The 15,325-nt window shown below is 37.5% G+C and overlaps 1 protein-coding gene and 1 long non-coding RNA gene across 2 annotated transcripts; both read right to left on the reverse strand.

Moving 5' to 3' along the window:
- Positions 1-43: 43 nt before the first annotated feature.
- Positions 44-2,741, reverse strand: LOC127855964 (uncharacterized). Its single transcript, XM_052391902.1, has 2 exons — positions 2,610-2,741; positions 44-2,162 (listed from the first exon to the last, which is right to left on the reverse strand). The coding sequence occupies exon 2, from the start codon at positions 2,123-2,125 to the stop codon at positions 623-625; it is 1,503 nt and encodes a 500-aa protein (XP_052247862.1). The 5' UTR covers positions 2,126-2,162; positions 2,610-2,741; the 3' UTR covers positions 44-622.
- Positions 2,742-4,897: 2,156 nt separating this feature from the next.
- LOC127855984 (uncharacterized) lies at positions 4,898-7,205 on the reverse strand. Its single transcript, XR_008037803.1, has 2 exons — positions 5,319-7,205; positions 4,898-5,049 (listed from the first exon to the last, which is right to left on the reverse strand). It is a non-coding gene; the product is annotated as an uncharacterized LOC127855984 (long non-coding RNA).
- Between the last annotated feature and the right edge of the window lie 8,120 nt (positions 7,206-15,325).

Below are 15,325 nucleotides of genomic sequence, written 5' to 3' on the forward strand. Positions count from 1 at the left end.
TAAGTTTTCAAATCATGTTTGTCCAAATATTATATACACAAGTCGATCGATACAATTGCATTAATCAACACGGCGGTGTTTTAATGCAAACTGTATATTCCATGTTCCAGCCCTGTTATCACGAGTTTAGCCCTTAATAGAATTATTATATGGGTCCCAATTTGGGAAAACTGGGCTTAATGTATGTGCGTAAAGTGTCGTCCCAGATTAGCCTGTGCAGTCCGCACAAACTAATCAGGGACGACACTTTCTGCTTTTATGGTATTTTCCCTTTACCTTTTAGCGATAGTCAAGTTTATGCGAAAAGTGTCATCCCTGATTAGCCTGTGTGGAATGCACAGGCTAATCTGGGATGACACTTTATGCACATTCATTAAGCCCAGTTTTCCAAGAAAGGGACACAATTATAATGAACGATGCTTGCTTCACATTTACAACCAGTTGATTTTGGGATTCTAATACGATGTGTTTGTAATTCTCAATTACGTACCTAGGTACTGAAATTCCTACATACAAATTGGTACTGTATGATAGTTCAATTTTAGATCGATATTTAATCTTACATTTTGTGCAAAAGAAATTCTCTACATTTAACGCAAACAGTATTTACTAATTAAAACGCCTACAGTATTACAACAATTGCATACACGATTATAAAAACATAAGTATTTGATGGAACACCCTCTACCGCACTTGTCATAGAAATTTGTCGTAGATGGTTGTCTTCCGTTATTTCTAACTCGACCTTTTCACGCGTTTCTGTGCCTTTACTATTAGAATAGTTTTTATCTGTTTTCATCGATTGGTCTGCGTATGCAAAGCTATCGGTATTAAATGATTCGTTTTTCTGCTCATCAAACCCGATGTTCGATGGTTTTTTCACAACACCATTTTGTACAATGATTTCGTCTTGTTCATGTCCAGTTTCATCTTCATTTTTCCTGCTCTTGTTACCGTCGATTCCAAACATATCAAACGAATCATTGGGCAAAACAATTGTACCACGAGCTGCCATGCTGTAATTATCGGTATGATTAACCTTTCTTTTTGGCGTTTGTTTGTCCTTTTGTAGGTCGTCGTCCTTTCGCGTCATTTTCGTAGTCCTCTTAACATTGTCTAAAACGTCCCAGGCATTTGATGTAAAACTATTCGTTGTTTGACTTGTCATTTCATCAATTGAGGTTCCAGTAGTATGCAGACGGCTTGTTGCTGTTTCTTTCTGATGAGGATAGTCAGTGTTGAAATCGGATTTTTTATTTGATTCTGGCAGATCGACGCAATGAGTTGAAGTAATGTCAGTTTCCGAACACGCCATGAAGGCTTTAGCAATATCTCCCCAGGCTAATAGTTTCCCCGACTCCTCTTTGCACCAATTGGAGTCGAGATATGGTTTCAACGATTCGCTTTTCTGAAGCCAGAGTAGGTCACATGAACAAGTAACCGTGTTCATTGACATTACGCCAGTGTGGGCCTCGTTTAGAAGTTTCTCAATATTTCCACACCCAAGACTTTCAATAGCGTTGTAACTTATAAATAGCTCGTTAATTTTCGTCACTCCTGAAATAGAATTTGGTTCCAGCGTCTTGATATTGTTGTCATCAAATTTGATTTTAATCATCTCGTTCATGTTGTAAAAGGCATTGGTCGCAATGGAAGTGATGTTGCAGTTGTTGAATTCAATCGCGTTAACGGCGTACATATTTGAGAAAGCAAACATTTCAATGTTTTCAATGGATGAGTTGTAGACAGCCAAAGTTCCCAATTCGACGATATTGTTGAAAGCAAATGATTCAATTGTTTTGATGTGAACGTCGTCGAAGCGTATGACCCCCATAAAATCGTGCCCATTAAATGACCCAGACCGTACCCGAAGGATGGTACTCGACTGAATGAAAACGTTCTTGATAAACTCCATATTGTCGAGGCAGTCTACAGGTATTTCATCGGCGTTCATGTGCGTGACATTGATCGATACCGTATCCACAGGAAATGACGTAGGAAATGACGTCAGGCCGGAACACGTGACCTGTTCAAAACTGCATACGCATCCTCTTGGGCAGTCGCTCGCTCGTGCTAAGGAAAATGCTAGCAGAATTAGTTGACCGACCGAGTTTGGTGTTTTCATTATGTATCCTGTTGGGATTATTTTTCGATTTCTTGATCTAAAATCAAAAATTGAAATGTTGTTATTTAATGGCTATACTCAATTAGTCAGTTTGTTGTACGTGTATTTTTATATTATATGATTCACACAATCATTAATTACTATTACTAACACGAAATATATTTTTATATTATATGATTCACACAATCATTAATTACTATTACTAACACGAAATATAACTTGGAAAAAATAGTGCTCTTTGGTAAACGACCAGTAAATACTAGTTGTGCGATGGCTTTGTTTAACGCGAAAACCAGACAAAGTGTGAGTTTATCGTCAAATATGCAATTACATTCTTTGTAAATGATCAAACATAAATGCTTTAATTTAGTTGTCTTTTTATGTTCTGAACATTAATACGATAGCAGACTGCTACACAGCGTATTGTTAAACAATATAAGAAATTATAAAGCTATGGATTCATTTTCAATCACTATGTACGTACCTTAGTTTGTGTTATAAAATGGGATAAAATGTCAGAAATCCTTCGTATTAACTGTCATATAAACACGATCGTCAAATGTGATTATTTATTTTAATAAATACTTTAAACGTTTTCAATCATGTCCTTTGAAAAAACACAGACTAGTTAGATTTATGTTTGCATGCAAGGTCTTAAATACTCATTTGGTGGTATTTATGATGACTTGGTAATGTAGAATGCTAGATATTTAGTTGTAATCGATTTGTATGGATTCGTAATGACCTTACAGGAGTCAAACACGATATCCAAATAACTGAAATTCTTTCATATGTGTTTAACAACAAAAAGTACTATTTACAGTGATGATTACTTGTATTTATGAATGAAACTGTTCCTACCAGCAGTAGCCCATGGATCAATGACGTAAGCTCGTAAATATTTTACGAACAATCGATCCACAATGTGGATAAGTGTACACGAGGTTTATATAGTGCAATGACACTTGTCGTAGTTACTTGAACGTGACTTCGTAAGTCCTTCCTTTTATTTTTATCCGTTTTGAAGTGTGTTGTATTGTCTGTTTCGCCTACGTACATTATTGCAAGCTGAAATGGTCTAATCATGATCTTATGTCTATGGTCTAAAGTCCGCACTGATTTATTCCCCTTAAAATAACTAATATGAGTCGTAATGCATGTAAGTTAAGTATCGTCCCAGATTAGCCTGTGCAGTTCGCACAGGCTAATCAGGGACGACACTTTCCGCCTAAATTGGATTTTTGCCAAGAAGAGACTTCATTTAAACGAAAAAGGTCATACAAGCGGAAAGTGTCGTCCCTGAGTAGCATGTGCGGACCGCACAGGCTAATCTGGGACGACACTTTACGCACATGCATTATGCCCAGTTTTCTCAGAACGCGGCTTATATGTATGTACGCAATTAATTGGCATTATTTACATGCCTCAATCAGCTCAATTTCGCGGTATTGAAAATTAAGTTTTTTAACGTTATATTCCAGAAAACGTTGAAGACATATGATTTTACTAACGTTATCAGTGGTGTTTTAATCCTGATATAGGTATGGTTTATTATTATTATTGAGTATTGTCTTAGTAGAACGGAGTTCCGCCGATTCTGCGTGTGTCCTCGATGTAAATTTAAGGAGAAAATTTAAGAGGGGGGGGGGGGGGGGTATGGTGGTAACTTTTGACGATTCTGATCGTCATTCAGCGTCCATTCGGTACAATTTTTACTTAACCATCCGTCACAGGCTGAGTATTCCCGTTTGAAGCGGGATTTCATATCAGACATTAAATAAGCTTCTTTAATTTCGCTCGTCCATAACGGATAACTGAGAAAAGCGTTTTCAAATAAGGAGTAAAAATGATGTTATACATTAAAAGACGAACACAAAGTCAAAGAATGTGATCAATATGTTTAGAAATACATGTGTAAGTTTATTGTCAAGTAATTTGAAAATGAGTTTAAGTAACAATCGAGGAATACCAGTCTGAAGGTTTCATAAGGGGACGATTTTGTCAAACTGAATTATGGCGGAATTTTGATGTGCAAGCTAGGCCATAAAGTAATCAATTATTGAAGTCGCTGTTGCGTTGCACTGGAAGACCTCGTCAAATCTTTTTGAGCATATCGATATTTTATAGTAAAGGTTCTAAATTAACAGTATATTTTCGTACTGTTTTCGTCATTTGCAAACATTTCGCGGGTCAAATATTTTCGCAGTAATTTTTTGGTACGTAATTGTTTACAGAGCACATAAGTATTATGACTAAAAAGAAAGTAAAACATGCTTATTTTATCTCTTTAGTTGCTCATACTGCTTCTTAAACTCTTGGTAATTAAAGACCACAATTTATTTTCTACTCTTTATTTTAATGCCCCCGAAGGAAAGCATAAAGTGATCGCACTGTCCGTTTGTCTGTCCGTCCGTCTGTCCGTCTGTCTTTCCGTCACACTTTTGCGTTTAGGTTTCGAAAAATGCTCAAAACGTCTATGTCGCTTCAGATGTAACCTTTATATTTGGTAAGCATGTGTATATGGACAAGGCTTTTCAAAATTTTTTACCCCTTTGACCTTGAACTTAGGGTCCGCGTTTAGGTTTCGAAATCTGCGTTTAGGTTTCGAAAAAAGCGTTGTTCGGGGTCATATGTCTTCCGATCGAGACAGCTCTTGTTGATTCAATAACTTAATATTTTAACGTACACACAATCAGTTGCAAGCATTGTTTTTCAATTGCAATAAATGCATGAACACAATAATTTGCACAATAATTAAAAACAAACACGATGTTCAAAATCATGAAATACTTCTTGCAAATAAAATGGTATGAAATAAATATTTCCCAAACTAAATCACAATTAATAATTATAATAAAAAAACTAGTTATACAAATTATAAAAGTTCAGCGCCAGTTTCTGGTTTCCACGTGAGGACACACCATCTGTAAAGAAACAGAAAACAAAATATGTAACGATAATGATACTAAATCACAGTAAAATACGTCCATGGATTTTTTAAACAAATTAGTACAACACCTAGAGGGAGTGAGTGAATGGAGCACATACAATTTACTTTTTATTTTGTCGCAATAAGCGTGTCGACTTTTATTTTCGAGCTTTATGGAATGATTGATGCGATAAAATTATAGCACATCTTCAACGATGTATTCTTATACAAAGAGTTATATCAAATCTAAACCTTAATCAATACCTATTCCTCAATCCCGTCTGTATCAGCGCAGTTTGATTTTCTCGACGAGATCGGCCATTTCCGAAACTTTCTCTTCGTTAAAATACGGTATATTGATCTTTTGCGGCACAGAGGTCCGACGCCCGTGCTTTTCCAGTATCTCTGACTGCTTCCGGAACCTGAGTTCTAGAAGGTTCACTTGAGCCTTCAGCTCGGCGTTTGTGAGGTACCGAGATGTGGGGTATTACACACTGGACCCGTCCAAGGAACGGTGATTTGGGGCCCTCTGTAGATGGGAAGTTTGCTGGACTTCTCCCACGTTATTGGAGAGCATATATACACGTCGGGGTCCTTGGACCGTGCGGGTCTTACACAGGTAGCTAAAAGCGAAAACATCTTTATTGACCGTTCCGCTAACTCGCTGACTTTTTCTCCTCTCATGCCTCGAGAAATACGCCTCCAGATGTCATTCCTAACCTTTGTTTCGTTGCTTGACTCCATCATTTCGGGAAAATCTCCGTTTTTTTTCGTGAGCTCTAATGATCGCTTTGACAAACAGATCTTTACTTCCAGGATACGACGTCGTATTTGAAACATTGCGCTAATTTGCGTCAAGACGTTATGACGTCATTTCCTGTTTATTTGTTTTTTGACGTCAATATACATTTTTGTTGTTGAGTAGCACGAAGATCATGTAGTGAATTTGTAGAAAACAAAGTTTGAAAAAGCCTTTTGGCGCGAAATATATCGGGAACAAGTGAACATTATTATGTATAGCGCGGTTCGACGAAAGAGACGTCAAATGATGTCCTCAACTACTTCCGCTCCTTTTACTTCTACCACTTGATGGTCACTATCAACTAATAGATCATACTGCCATTCGAATGTGGGAGACTTTTTCCACATTTATTGTTAAAACTTATTTTATCCATCTGGAGAGGGTCGGTTTCCGTCAATACAAACGAAGTCAGCAATGATTTTCATTTTTTTACATGTATTCTCAGTAAGTGTCATTGTTGTACGAGTAGTATTTCGTCTGTAGTACGACTATTCGCAGATGACTGTGTAATCTATCGTGTAATTAAATATCCAGCCGATCAACAGAAACTTCAGCAAGATTTTGATAAACTTGTAGAATGGAGTAAGTCATGGCAGATGGATTTCAATGTGAAAAAAATGTGCAATAATGAATATCTTCAACACATCCAACAATTAAACAACGTTATGCTTATACAATGAGTGGTGAAACTTTAGAATCTGTAGACCATAATGCATATTTAGGCGTTGAATTTAACGACAACTTAAAATTTGACACTCATATCGAATAAATAACTGGAAAGGCTTTACAAACTTTTTTTTTTAAACGAACCCTTGACAAATGCCCCAAACTAGTTAAAGACCGAGTTTGTCAATTATTAGTTAGACCAAAGTTGGAATAGTATTCACCCATCTGGAATCCTACTCAGAAACAAACAACTCACCTGAAACAAATCAAACAAGTACAACGTAATTCTGCCAGATTCGTGGCCTTTCAACCCATGCCAGCCAGATAGTGTAACATCAATCATCAATGAACTCAATTTGCAGACTTTGCAACAAAGTAGGCAATGATTTGACTTGGTGCTATTCTACAGAGTTGTTTATGGTCTTATTGCCGTACCAGCTTTATATCTACTAGACCGTTCCATAGTCAGATCAACCAGACAAAGCAACTCTCAAAACTGCATCCCTCCACAATCCTCACGTAACGCATGTTAACGCTAGTTTTCCCCCAGGATAGCATCTATCTGGAACTCCTTTCCCACCGCAGTAGTGACAGCCCCGAACCTAGACGCATTCAAGTCTGCCGTCCGGCCGCTGCCAGTGTTGTAGGCCAGTTCTACAGTGTATTGCCAGTGTTGTACAGTGTTTTACGTAGGCGAACGCTATTTTATTCGTATTTTAAGAAGCACTCCGCACTCCATATTTGCACAGTTTAAGTTCTCTTCAGTAGATGTCCTCGAGGCATTGCAGAGTATCTCGTTGAAGTTGAAGTTGAAATTGTATTATTGTATTCGCCTCAAATTAAAAACGGAGGCTATAAAGACCGTTGTGTGATCATGTTAAATATGTTTGCGTACAGCACAGGATCTTGGCGACATTAATCTTTGAAGTTGACGCCATGAAGTAACACGTGTAGAAGTGCATTCTCATCTTGGCGTAATACCGTGTAAATGTATATTACAGTGTGTATTTAATACAATCAAACCTGACTTAGAGGCAACCTGAGAACAACGGTCACCTGAATACAGTGACCAGGATGGATTCCCCCGGCAAAAAATCTTCTATATTACACGTGAGAATACGGTTACTAGTATATAACGATCGACGGACAGTACATTTCACCCCCGAAGCCATTTTTATCTGTGTATAGCGGTCACGAGTAATTTGTTTTGGGTGGCGAAAAGTAAACATTAAAAAATTCTACGTTGTTTTTTCTTATCTCTGACGCTGCCGCAGTCATTATTAACGCAATAGCATGTTCGTGCGACAAAATAAATTGATCTTTATCGCCGATAAGTTGTCAACAACAAAAAGTAGTTGACGAGTGTTATTAGCAGGCTACAACAAAGATTAAGTACTGATCGTCAATACTGGCAAGACATACATCGAATTGCAACTCATGTAACAAACTTTTTGCATATCTGCAAGTGAATTTTTTTCAAGTAAAACTCCAGTCGAATTTACAACAACACATGCTATCCGCAAGTCCCAAGTCCCAAAACCCGAAATGCTTTTATGGTTGTTTGAATAAGAATGCTGTTTGTGTGAGGTTTGCGTGTAAATACATTTTTGTGTCTCTTTCTTTGAATGAGAACGATACTGTTATGCCGTTCTTTCGGTTTATAACAGCGATGCACTATAAATACTTCGGGAGTGACGTAAATGGCACGTGACCGCCATAATTAAAAAATATCTTACAATGAACGTTCCATTCGGATTTACTGAATGGACAAGATGCATAAGTAAACAACAATATTACCCTTGATACACTCATACGTTTAATAACAGGTATAAATTTGAGTTTATTAATAAGATTTTAATTTGTATTATTCAATAGACATAATTGTGTTATTATGCTAAATTATCGGCAAACAGCGTTTGATTACATTCCACTGTGTGCAATAGTCTGGGTGGTGTAATACAACCAACTGACATACAATATAAAACTGATCACCTGAGAATAAGAGTCCCCTGTCTACAACGGTCACTTTGCTTATTTCCCTTGACTGAACGCTCTTCTCAGGTTGGAATGTATCGACAATTGTATAAATGTTTATTTTGCGAGCTTTTATGAACGTATTACAATAATAGTTTCATACTATTACTATGTTTATATATTAGCACAGATAATCATTAAATATTTTTCTATCTCCGTAGTCTGGTACCAGTTACAATACATGACAATACATACAGCACCGCACTAGATATAATTCTGCTTAAATATGTGATTATCGTATTGGAAGGGACAATTAAAAGCTAAGACGGGGTTTTAAGGTATAGAAATTTAGTCTAGAAGAGCGACATTGTTTATGTTTTAAATAATAATTCCTTAAATTATACATACAAAATTTGCGTTTGATAAATGAGATTATCTGTTCAGAACTTCCACGTTGAATGTGTTGTCTAGAAGCATTAGTTTGATTAATGCCTTTCAAATTCCTGCCTGTGTACTAGAAAAATAATATTCACGTCGACAAAGCATTCGTACACAAATCATTTTGCAACATCGCACCTAAAACAGTATAAAATAAGCTGTCCTGATACAATTTAATATTCAATATTGTTTATGACATGAACCGATACAATATAACTAAATTGTCAGGGGAAGGCATAATGGACTACCGATAAAGGTTGAAAACACAGCATTGCTTTAACGATGAGAAAACAAACACTACCGAAATTGTGTAGCGTCATTATAGCAGGGTAATCGTTTAATTATCTGCGCACATATGTTTGCCGTACTCGGTCAGCACGTCTGGAAATCGTTTATGAGAGACTAAATAGGCTGCAGAAATTTGCCTTTTGCTATAAATAACACAGTTAAACTGACTTTGTTTACATCGAAACGTATTGTGCTTAGATGTTCCATTTACAAGACGCACTGAGATTTTTGACGATGCTGCGATTTTCGCTTTTATTGCATAAACAAATCACACATGCCATAATAATTTTAAATAACATTGAAAACAATATGTTTTGTTCATTCGACATCGACAAAATAATTCGATTATTTCAATACAGCTCAAGGTTGTGTTTTGCATATGCTTCACTCGGTCATCATCCGAAATGACGAGGCTTTACCTTCGGATAGGCAGTTTTCGATTTAAAATGTGTTTAAACAGTGGATTAATGCAAAGTTAAAATGCAGCCGCGCAAAGTAAGAAATGGGGAATTATTTCGGAATTTACAGCAGGAACGTTGAAGGTACATAAACACTTACATGTACAGCATAGTCTTTTGATAGTTGCAATAATTCAACTCTCAGCTAGGCTGAGAGTTTCAATGCGCTTTCTCTTGTCCATGGGTGCAATATGTTATCAACAATTCAAAGGTTAATGAACACTGAAACTGCATGAGCTTATTAAAATGTACCTATTTAAACCACCAACTCATCCAAATGGTACCATTAAAGCAAGAAATATTTGATTTGTATTGACTAAGGTTTTGTTTTGTACGCTGTATCCGCCATATTGGAAAATTGACCCAATATAGGTCAGGTCGCATTACACCAATATTTGTACGTCGCGTTATGTGTTGGAGCCAAAAAGTCGATAACGATGTGGTATTCGATACAGAATACACTGTTTCAAATTTAAACATAACAATGTCAGCGAGAAAAGTGTGTTGAAACATCGTCTTGTTTTTATCGGATGTATGCAAACGATAACATCCGTAGGTTTTCATTCAGGTAAATTTAACATGGTTCTGAAGTTTATTCATTATTTTCCTCAATTTGTCTCGAATGACGTCTGTAACTCCGTTAAGTGAAGCGCACGGATTCCGTGCGCTGAACTGCACCCGTGTGTATGAAGTAGTGCATATGGACTCCCAGAGCCGCCATAGCAAAAATTATCAAAGGTTCTGGGAGTCCGTTTATATGGTCTTTTGAAAGTGTTGAGTTAATAACCTTAACTTCATTGACGTTGCCAATAAAATAAAGCTGTTGTCAAGAGAGTGCAGATGGTATCACTTGAAAAGTGGATTGAAATAGTCATTATCCCTGCATGCATGAGGAAACTGGTGCTTATTCAGTTTCCCATTTATGCTTGGAAAGTTGTCGAAGGCTGGAGAAGGGAAGTAACTGCGCGTGGACCAGATTATGGATAAGAAAAAACGCATAACAGGGCTTGAACGGCACGTGAATCGCCTTGTTAATACAAGATTTCTCCCGTTCAAGCCCGCCTTTTGCCAAGTTACCCCGCCAGAGGGCATTATAGATAGAGTTTATGCAATAATGCTGTTTTAAACACATGTTAGGTCGTATCGCGGAGGTTTAGTTAACCTTACCATGTGTTCATGGGAGAACTCACGTATTCAAGTGCTCTTACGACTATGTGCTCATACCTACTTTCGGGAATCATCATGAAATTATTGCCGTACTTAACGAACAAACATACCTAAGTTTATTGAATTGCAGAAAAAAACAATAATCAAAAGAGAAAAATTATATGTTCATGCACATGGGCATGTGAAATCACGTCCGTACACATAGCATCATTAACGTAGGAAAGGAAACAACGAAATATAAAGTTTGGTATGATATACATGTGAAATTAAAGAGCATGGTGTAATTAAAGAGCAAGTCAAGTTTTAAATGTATATGCTGAAACGTAATGTTATAACCCACAAACGTTTTACTTTAACATAACGTTTTTTTAAGCTAAGTGGTACAGAAAATACACGTCGGTTGTCCATCCGGCGTCGGTCGTCCATCGTCCGTTCTCCAGTGGTCCGTCGGTCGTCCATCTGGCGTCGTCCGTCCGTCGGTCGACCGTCGGTCGTTCGTCCTCCGGTCGTGGTCCGTCGGTTGTCCATCCGGCGTCGTCCGTCGGTCGTCAATCGTCCGTCCTCCGGTCGTCCGTCGGTCGTCCATCCGGCGTCGTCCGTCGGTCGTACCTTGACCAAACATCGGTCGTCCGTTGGTCGTCTTTCAGTCGTCCCTCGGTCGTCCGTCGGTCGTCGTCCATCGGTCGGCCGAAAAAACTTCCACTTTATTCCATACACTTTTTCGACATTTTGTGACATGTTGGAAAATTCTGTCAAAGCTTTTTATTGAAATTCATTAAACATAAATTGGTAACCTTGGCAGAATTAGTAGTACTAGTAGCAGTAGTAGTAGTAGTAGTAGAAGTAGTAGTAGTAGTAGTAGTACTAGTAGTAGTAGTAGTAGTAGTAGTAGTAGTAGTAGTAGTAGTAGTGGTAGTAGTAGTAGTAGTAGTAGTATGAGTAGTAACAGCAGCAACAACAACGACAGCAACAGTAGTAGTAATAGTAGTACTAATAGTAGTATGTTATGTTATATCAGAGCCTTGCCTGCTTTAACCAGCTATATATATATATATATATATATATGCGTACAGAATATTTACACATGTTACGCAAAATTTGATTGGCTGACTAACTCGGGATCTCGAGATAGCGAAAATTCTCTCCTCTTTTGTTTAATGCACTCTGCCTTTATTTACTGCACCGCTTTTTTTTTAAATTGCACTCCGCTTTTATTTAGTTGTGCACTCCTCTTTTTTCTATCTCGTGTCCACGACACAGCTAACTCGTGGCCACGAGATAGAAAAAAGAGGAAAGCAATTTTAAAAAAGAGAAGTGAATGTCACCTCTATACGGTGGCATAGAGGTGACATTCACTCCTCTTTTTTTAATTGCACTCCTTTTTTCTATCTCGTGGCCACGACTTAGTAACTCGTGGCCACGAGTTAGCTTTGTCGTGGCCACGAGATAGATAAAAGAGGAGAGCAAAACTAAATAAAACTAAATAAAAGAGGAGTGCAGTTAGAAAAAGAGAGGTGAAGTAAATAAAGGAAGGGTGCATTAAACAAAAGAGGAGAGAATTTCGAGATCTCGAGATCCCGACTAAGCTAATTCGTGGCCACTACTACTACTTTTACTACTTCTACTACGACAACCACTTCGACGACGATGGACGACCAACGGAATACCGACTACCGACCGACGGACGATGGAGGACGACCGACGGACGGACAACTGATGAACGACCAACGGACGACCGATGTTTGGACGAGGGACGACCGACTGACGACCGACGGACGACCGACGGATGGACGATCGACGGACCACGACCGGAGGACGGATGATGGACGACCGATGGACGACCGACCGACCGACGACCGACTGACGACCGGACGACGACCGACGGACGACGACGACTACAACGACGACGACGACGACTACTACTACTACTACTACTACTACTACTACTACTACTATTACTACTACTACTACTACTACTACTACTACTACTACTACTACTACTACTGCTGCTGCTGCTACTACTACTACTACTACTACTACTACTACTACTACTACTACTACTACCACTACTACTACTACTACTACTACTACTACTACTACTTCTACTACTACTATTACTACTACTATTACTACTACTACTAGCAACAGCAGCAGAAGCAGTAGTAGTAATAGGAGGAGGAGGAGGAGCAGTAACAGCAGTAGCGATAGTAGTAATAGTGGTAGTAGTAGTAGTAGTAGTAGTAGTAGTAGTAGCAGCAGCAGCAGCAGCATCAACAGCAGCAGTAGTAGTAGTAGTTATAGTAGTACTAATAGTAGTATGTTATGTTATATCAGAGCCGTGCCTTTAGGACGTTTTCATTGGCTGATTAATTTGAGGGAACAAGATAGTATTTGATTTGCTGACTATCTTGTGGCCACGTGTTACTACGTCGTGACCACGAGATAGAAAAAAAGGAGTGCAATTCTAAAAAAGATGAGTGAATGTCACCTCTATGCCACCGTACCTCTATGCCACCGCATACTTCCCCGTACCCCACATTTTTATTTTCGTACCCTACATTTTTCGTACCCAATTTTTTTCGTACCAAATTTTTGCTCGTATCCAAATTTTTTTCGTACCCAATTTTTTTTTCGTAACCATTTTTTTTTTCGTAACCAAATCATTTTTCGTACCCAATTTTTTTGGGCATAATTTTTGTACCCAAATTTTTCGTAGCCATTTTTTTTCCTACCCAAAATGTTCGTACCCACAAACACAATTGTGGTGATGTAGATAAACTGAAATAGATGCTTTTATATCAATCCTCTTCAAAAACATCGTCACACCAGTACTGTCAGTACTTTGATTTAAGATCCGCATCATGCGAAATGGGTCTTATGCCATATACGGTAAGTGTTTCTATAGTGCAGTCTGACCTTGAGATAACTAATGAGACCATGAAAACTCACGTGATTATTGATTTTATAGCGGACAGCGTACATCCCGATCAGACTGCGCACTTGCGCATGCTGGGCTTTAGCTATGCTGGGCGAAATGCCATAAAACCCATTTTCGCAAGATGCGGCCCTAAACGTGTTTTTGTTATAATGTTTCGAGAGATAACTGGATTTTTTTCAAATAATAACATCATATATTGCGATGGTGAAGAAATAAACGCTATATAAGCCTTGTGAGGACATATATGACGTGATCTTCCGTAGTATAATTTTTATCTACGGACACTATTGTGTGGTTTGAATATACGTGCACTTACTAACACAGATTTCATGTGGTGGCTATGCGACTAACAAGTAAAAACAACAACATAAAAAACACACAATAAAACCGTGGTGTTCAATGTAATTATTTAGAAACTTAAAGGGATCTTTTCACGGTTTGGTAAATTGACAAAATTTTAAAAAGTTGTTTCAGATTCGATAATTTTCGATTTAGTTATATTTGTGAGGAAACAGTATTACTGAACATTTACCATAGTCCAATATAGCCATTATATGTATCTTTTGACGATTTGAAAACCTAAAAATTATAAAGCGTTGCAACTCGAAACGATTGAATAATTTGGAGAGTTCTGTTGTTGTCGTTTAAATTTACGAAACTACGAAGATTGCTTATATAAGGTATAAAATACTTATACTGTGTATACCCCGCGGAATGGCCGAGAGGGCTAATGTGTTTTTACAGCAGACTAACTCCAGGACTACGGGAGTCACTGGTTCGAGCCCTGGTACCGGCTACTTTTTTCCTTTTTTAAATTTTATTCTTGATTTTTTACAGGAGCTTTTAAGATCCAATGTTTACATTTATCAATATAAAGCATTTAATGACAAACTTCAAAATATGCCAAAATCTGTGAAAAGATTATTTCACAGTCAGAATATACGCCGAATATCTTTTTAAAGACATTGCTTGTTCAACGTATCCCTAAAAAGCTTTACAAACGCTTTATTATTTTACCGATTTTGAATGAGTATTATCCATTAATAAACCAATATTTGTTATAGTTTTATTATCCAGGAGTGTTATTTCGGTTGTTTAGACATAATGTATTAACTCTTTTAATATATTACAAATATTTTCAAACTCTTCATTTTTCCGAAGTGTGTTCATATTCCTTTAATGCATTCATGAGAAAGTATAACGTTATTGATTTTTGCGAACTAATAATTACTACTAAATCAGCGTTCCTTATGACAAGGCACAGAATAAACGGGTATTGACTTTCTTGTTAGTTTTTCTCTTATACCTACAGCAGATGTTTTTATTTGATGTTACCATGGTGATGTAACAATTTGAGGTAGAATTTATTTGTTTGCAGAAACAAAACTATTTGTTATTGAGTGTTATCACCTATCACTCAGCAAGTTTCCATGTTCTTGCAGATATGTTTTAACTCTATATATAAATGAAACTCATTTTAAAACATGACAAATGGTGTGTTTTTTTACAGCTAAAGAAGGTATATGCACGTAAATAGTAG

Source organism: Dreissena polymorpha, chromosome 13 (assembly GCF_020536995.1).
Source record: "Dreissena polymorpha isolate Duluth1 chromosome 13, UMN_Dpol_1.0, whole genome shotgun sequence".
NCBI lineage: Eukaryota > Metazoa > Mollusca > Bivalvia > Myida > Dreissenidae > Dreissena > Dreissena polymorpha.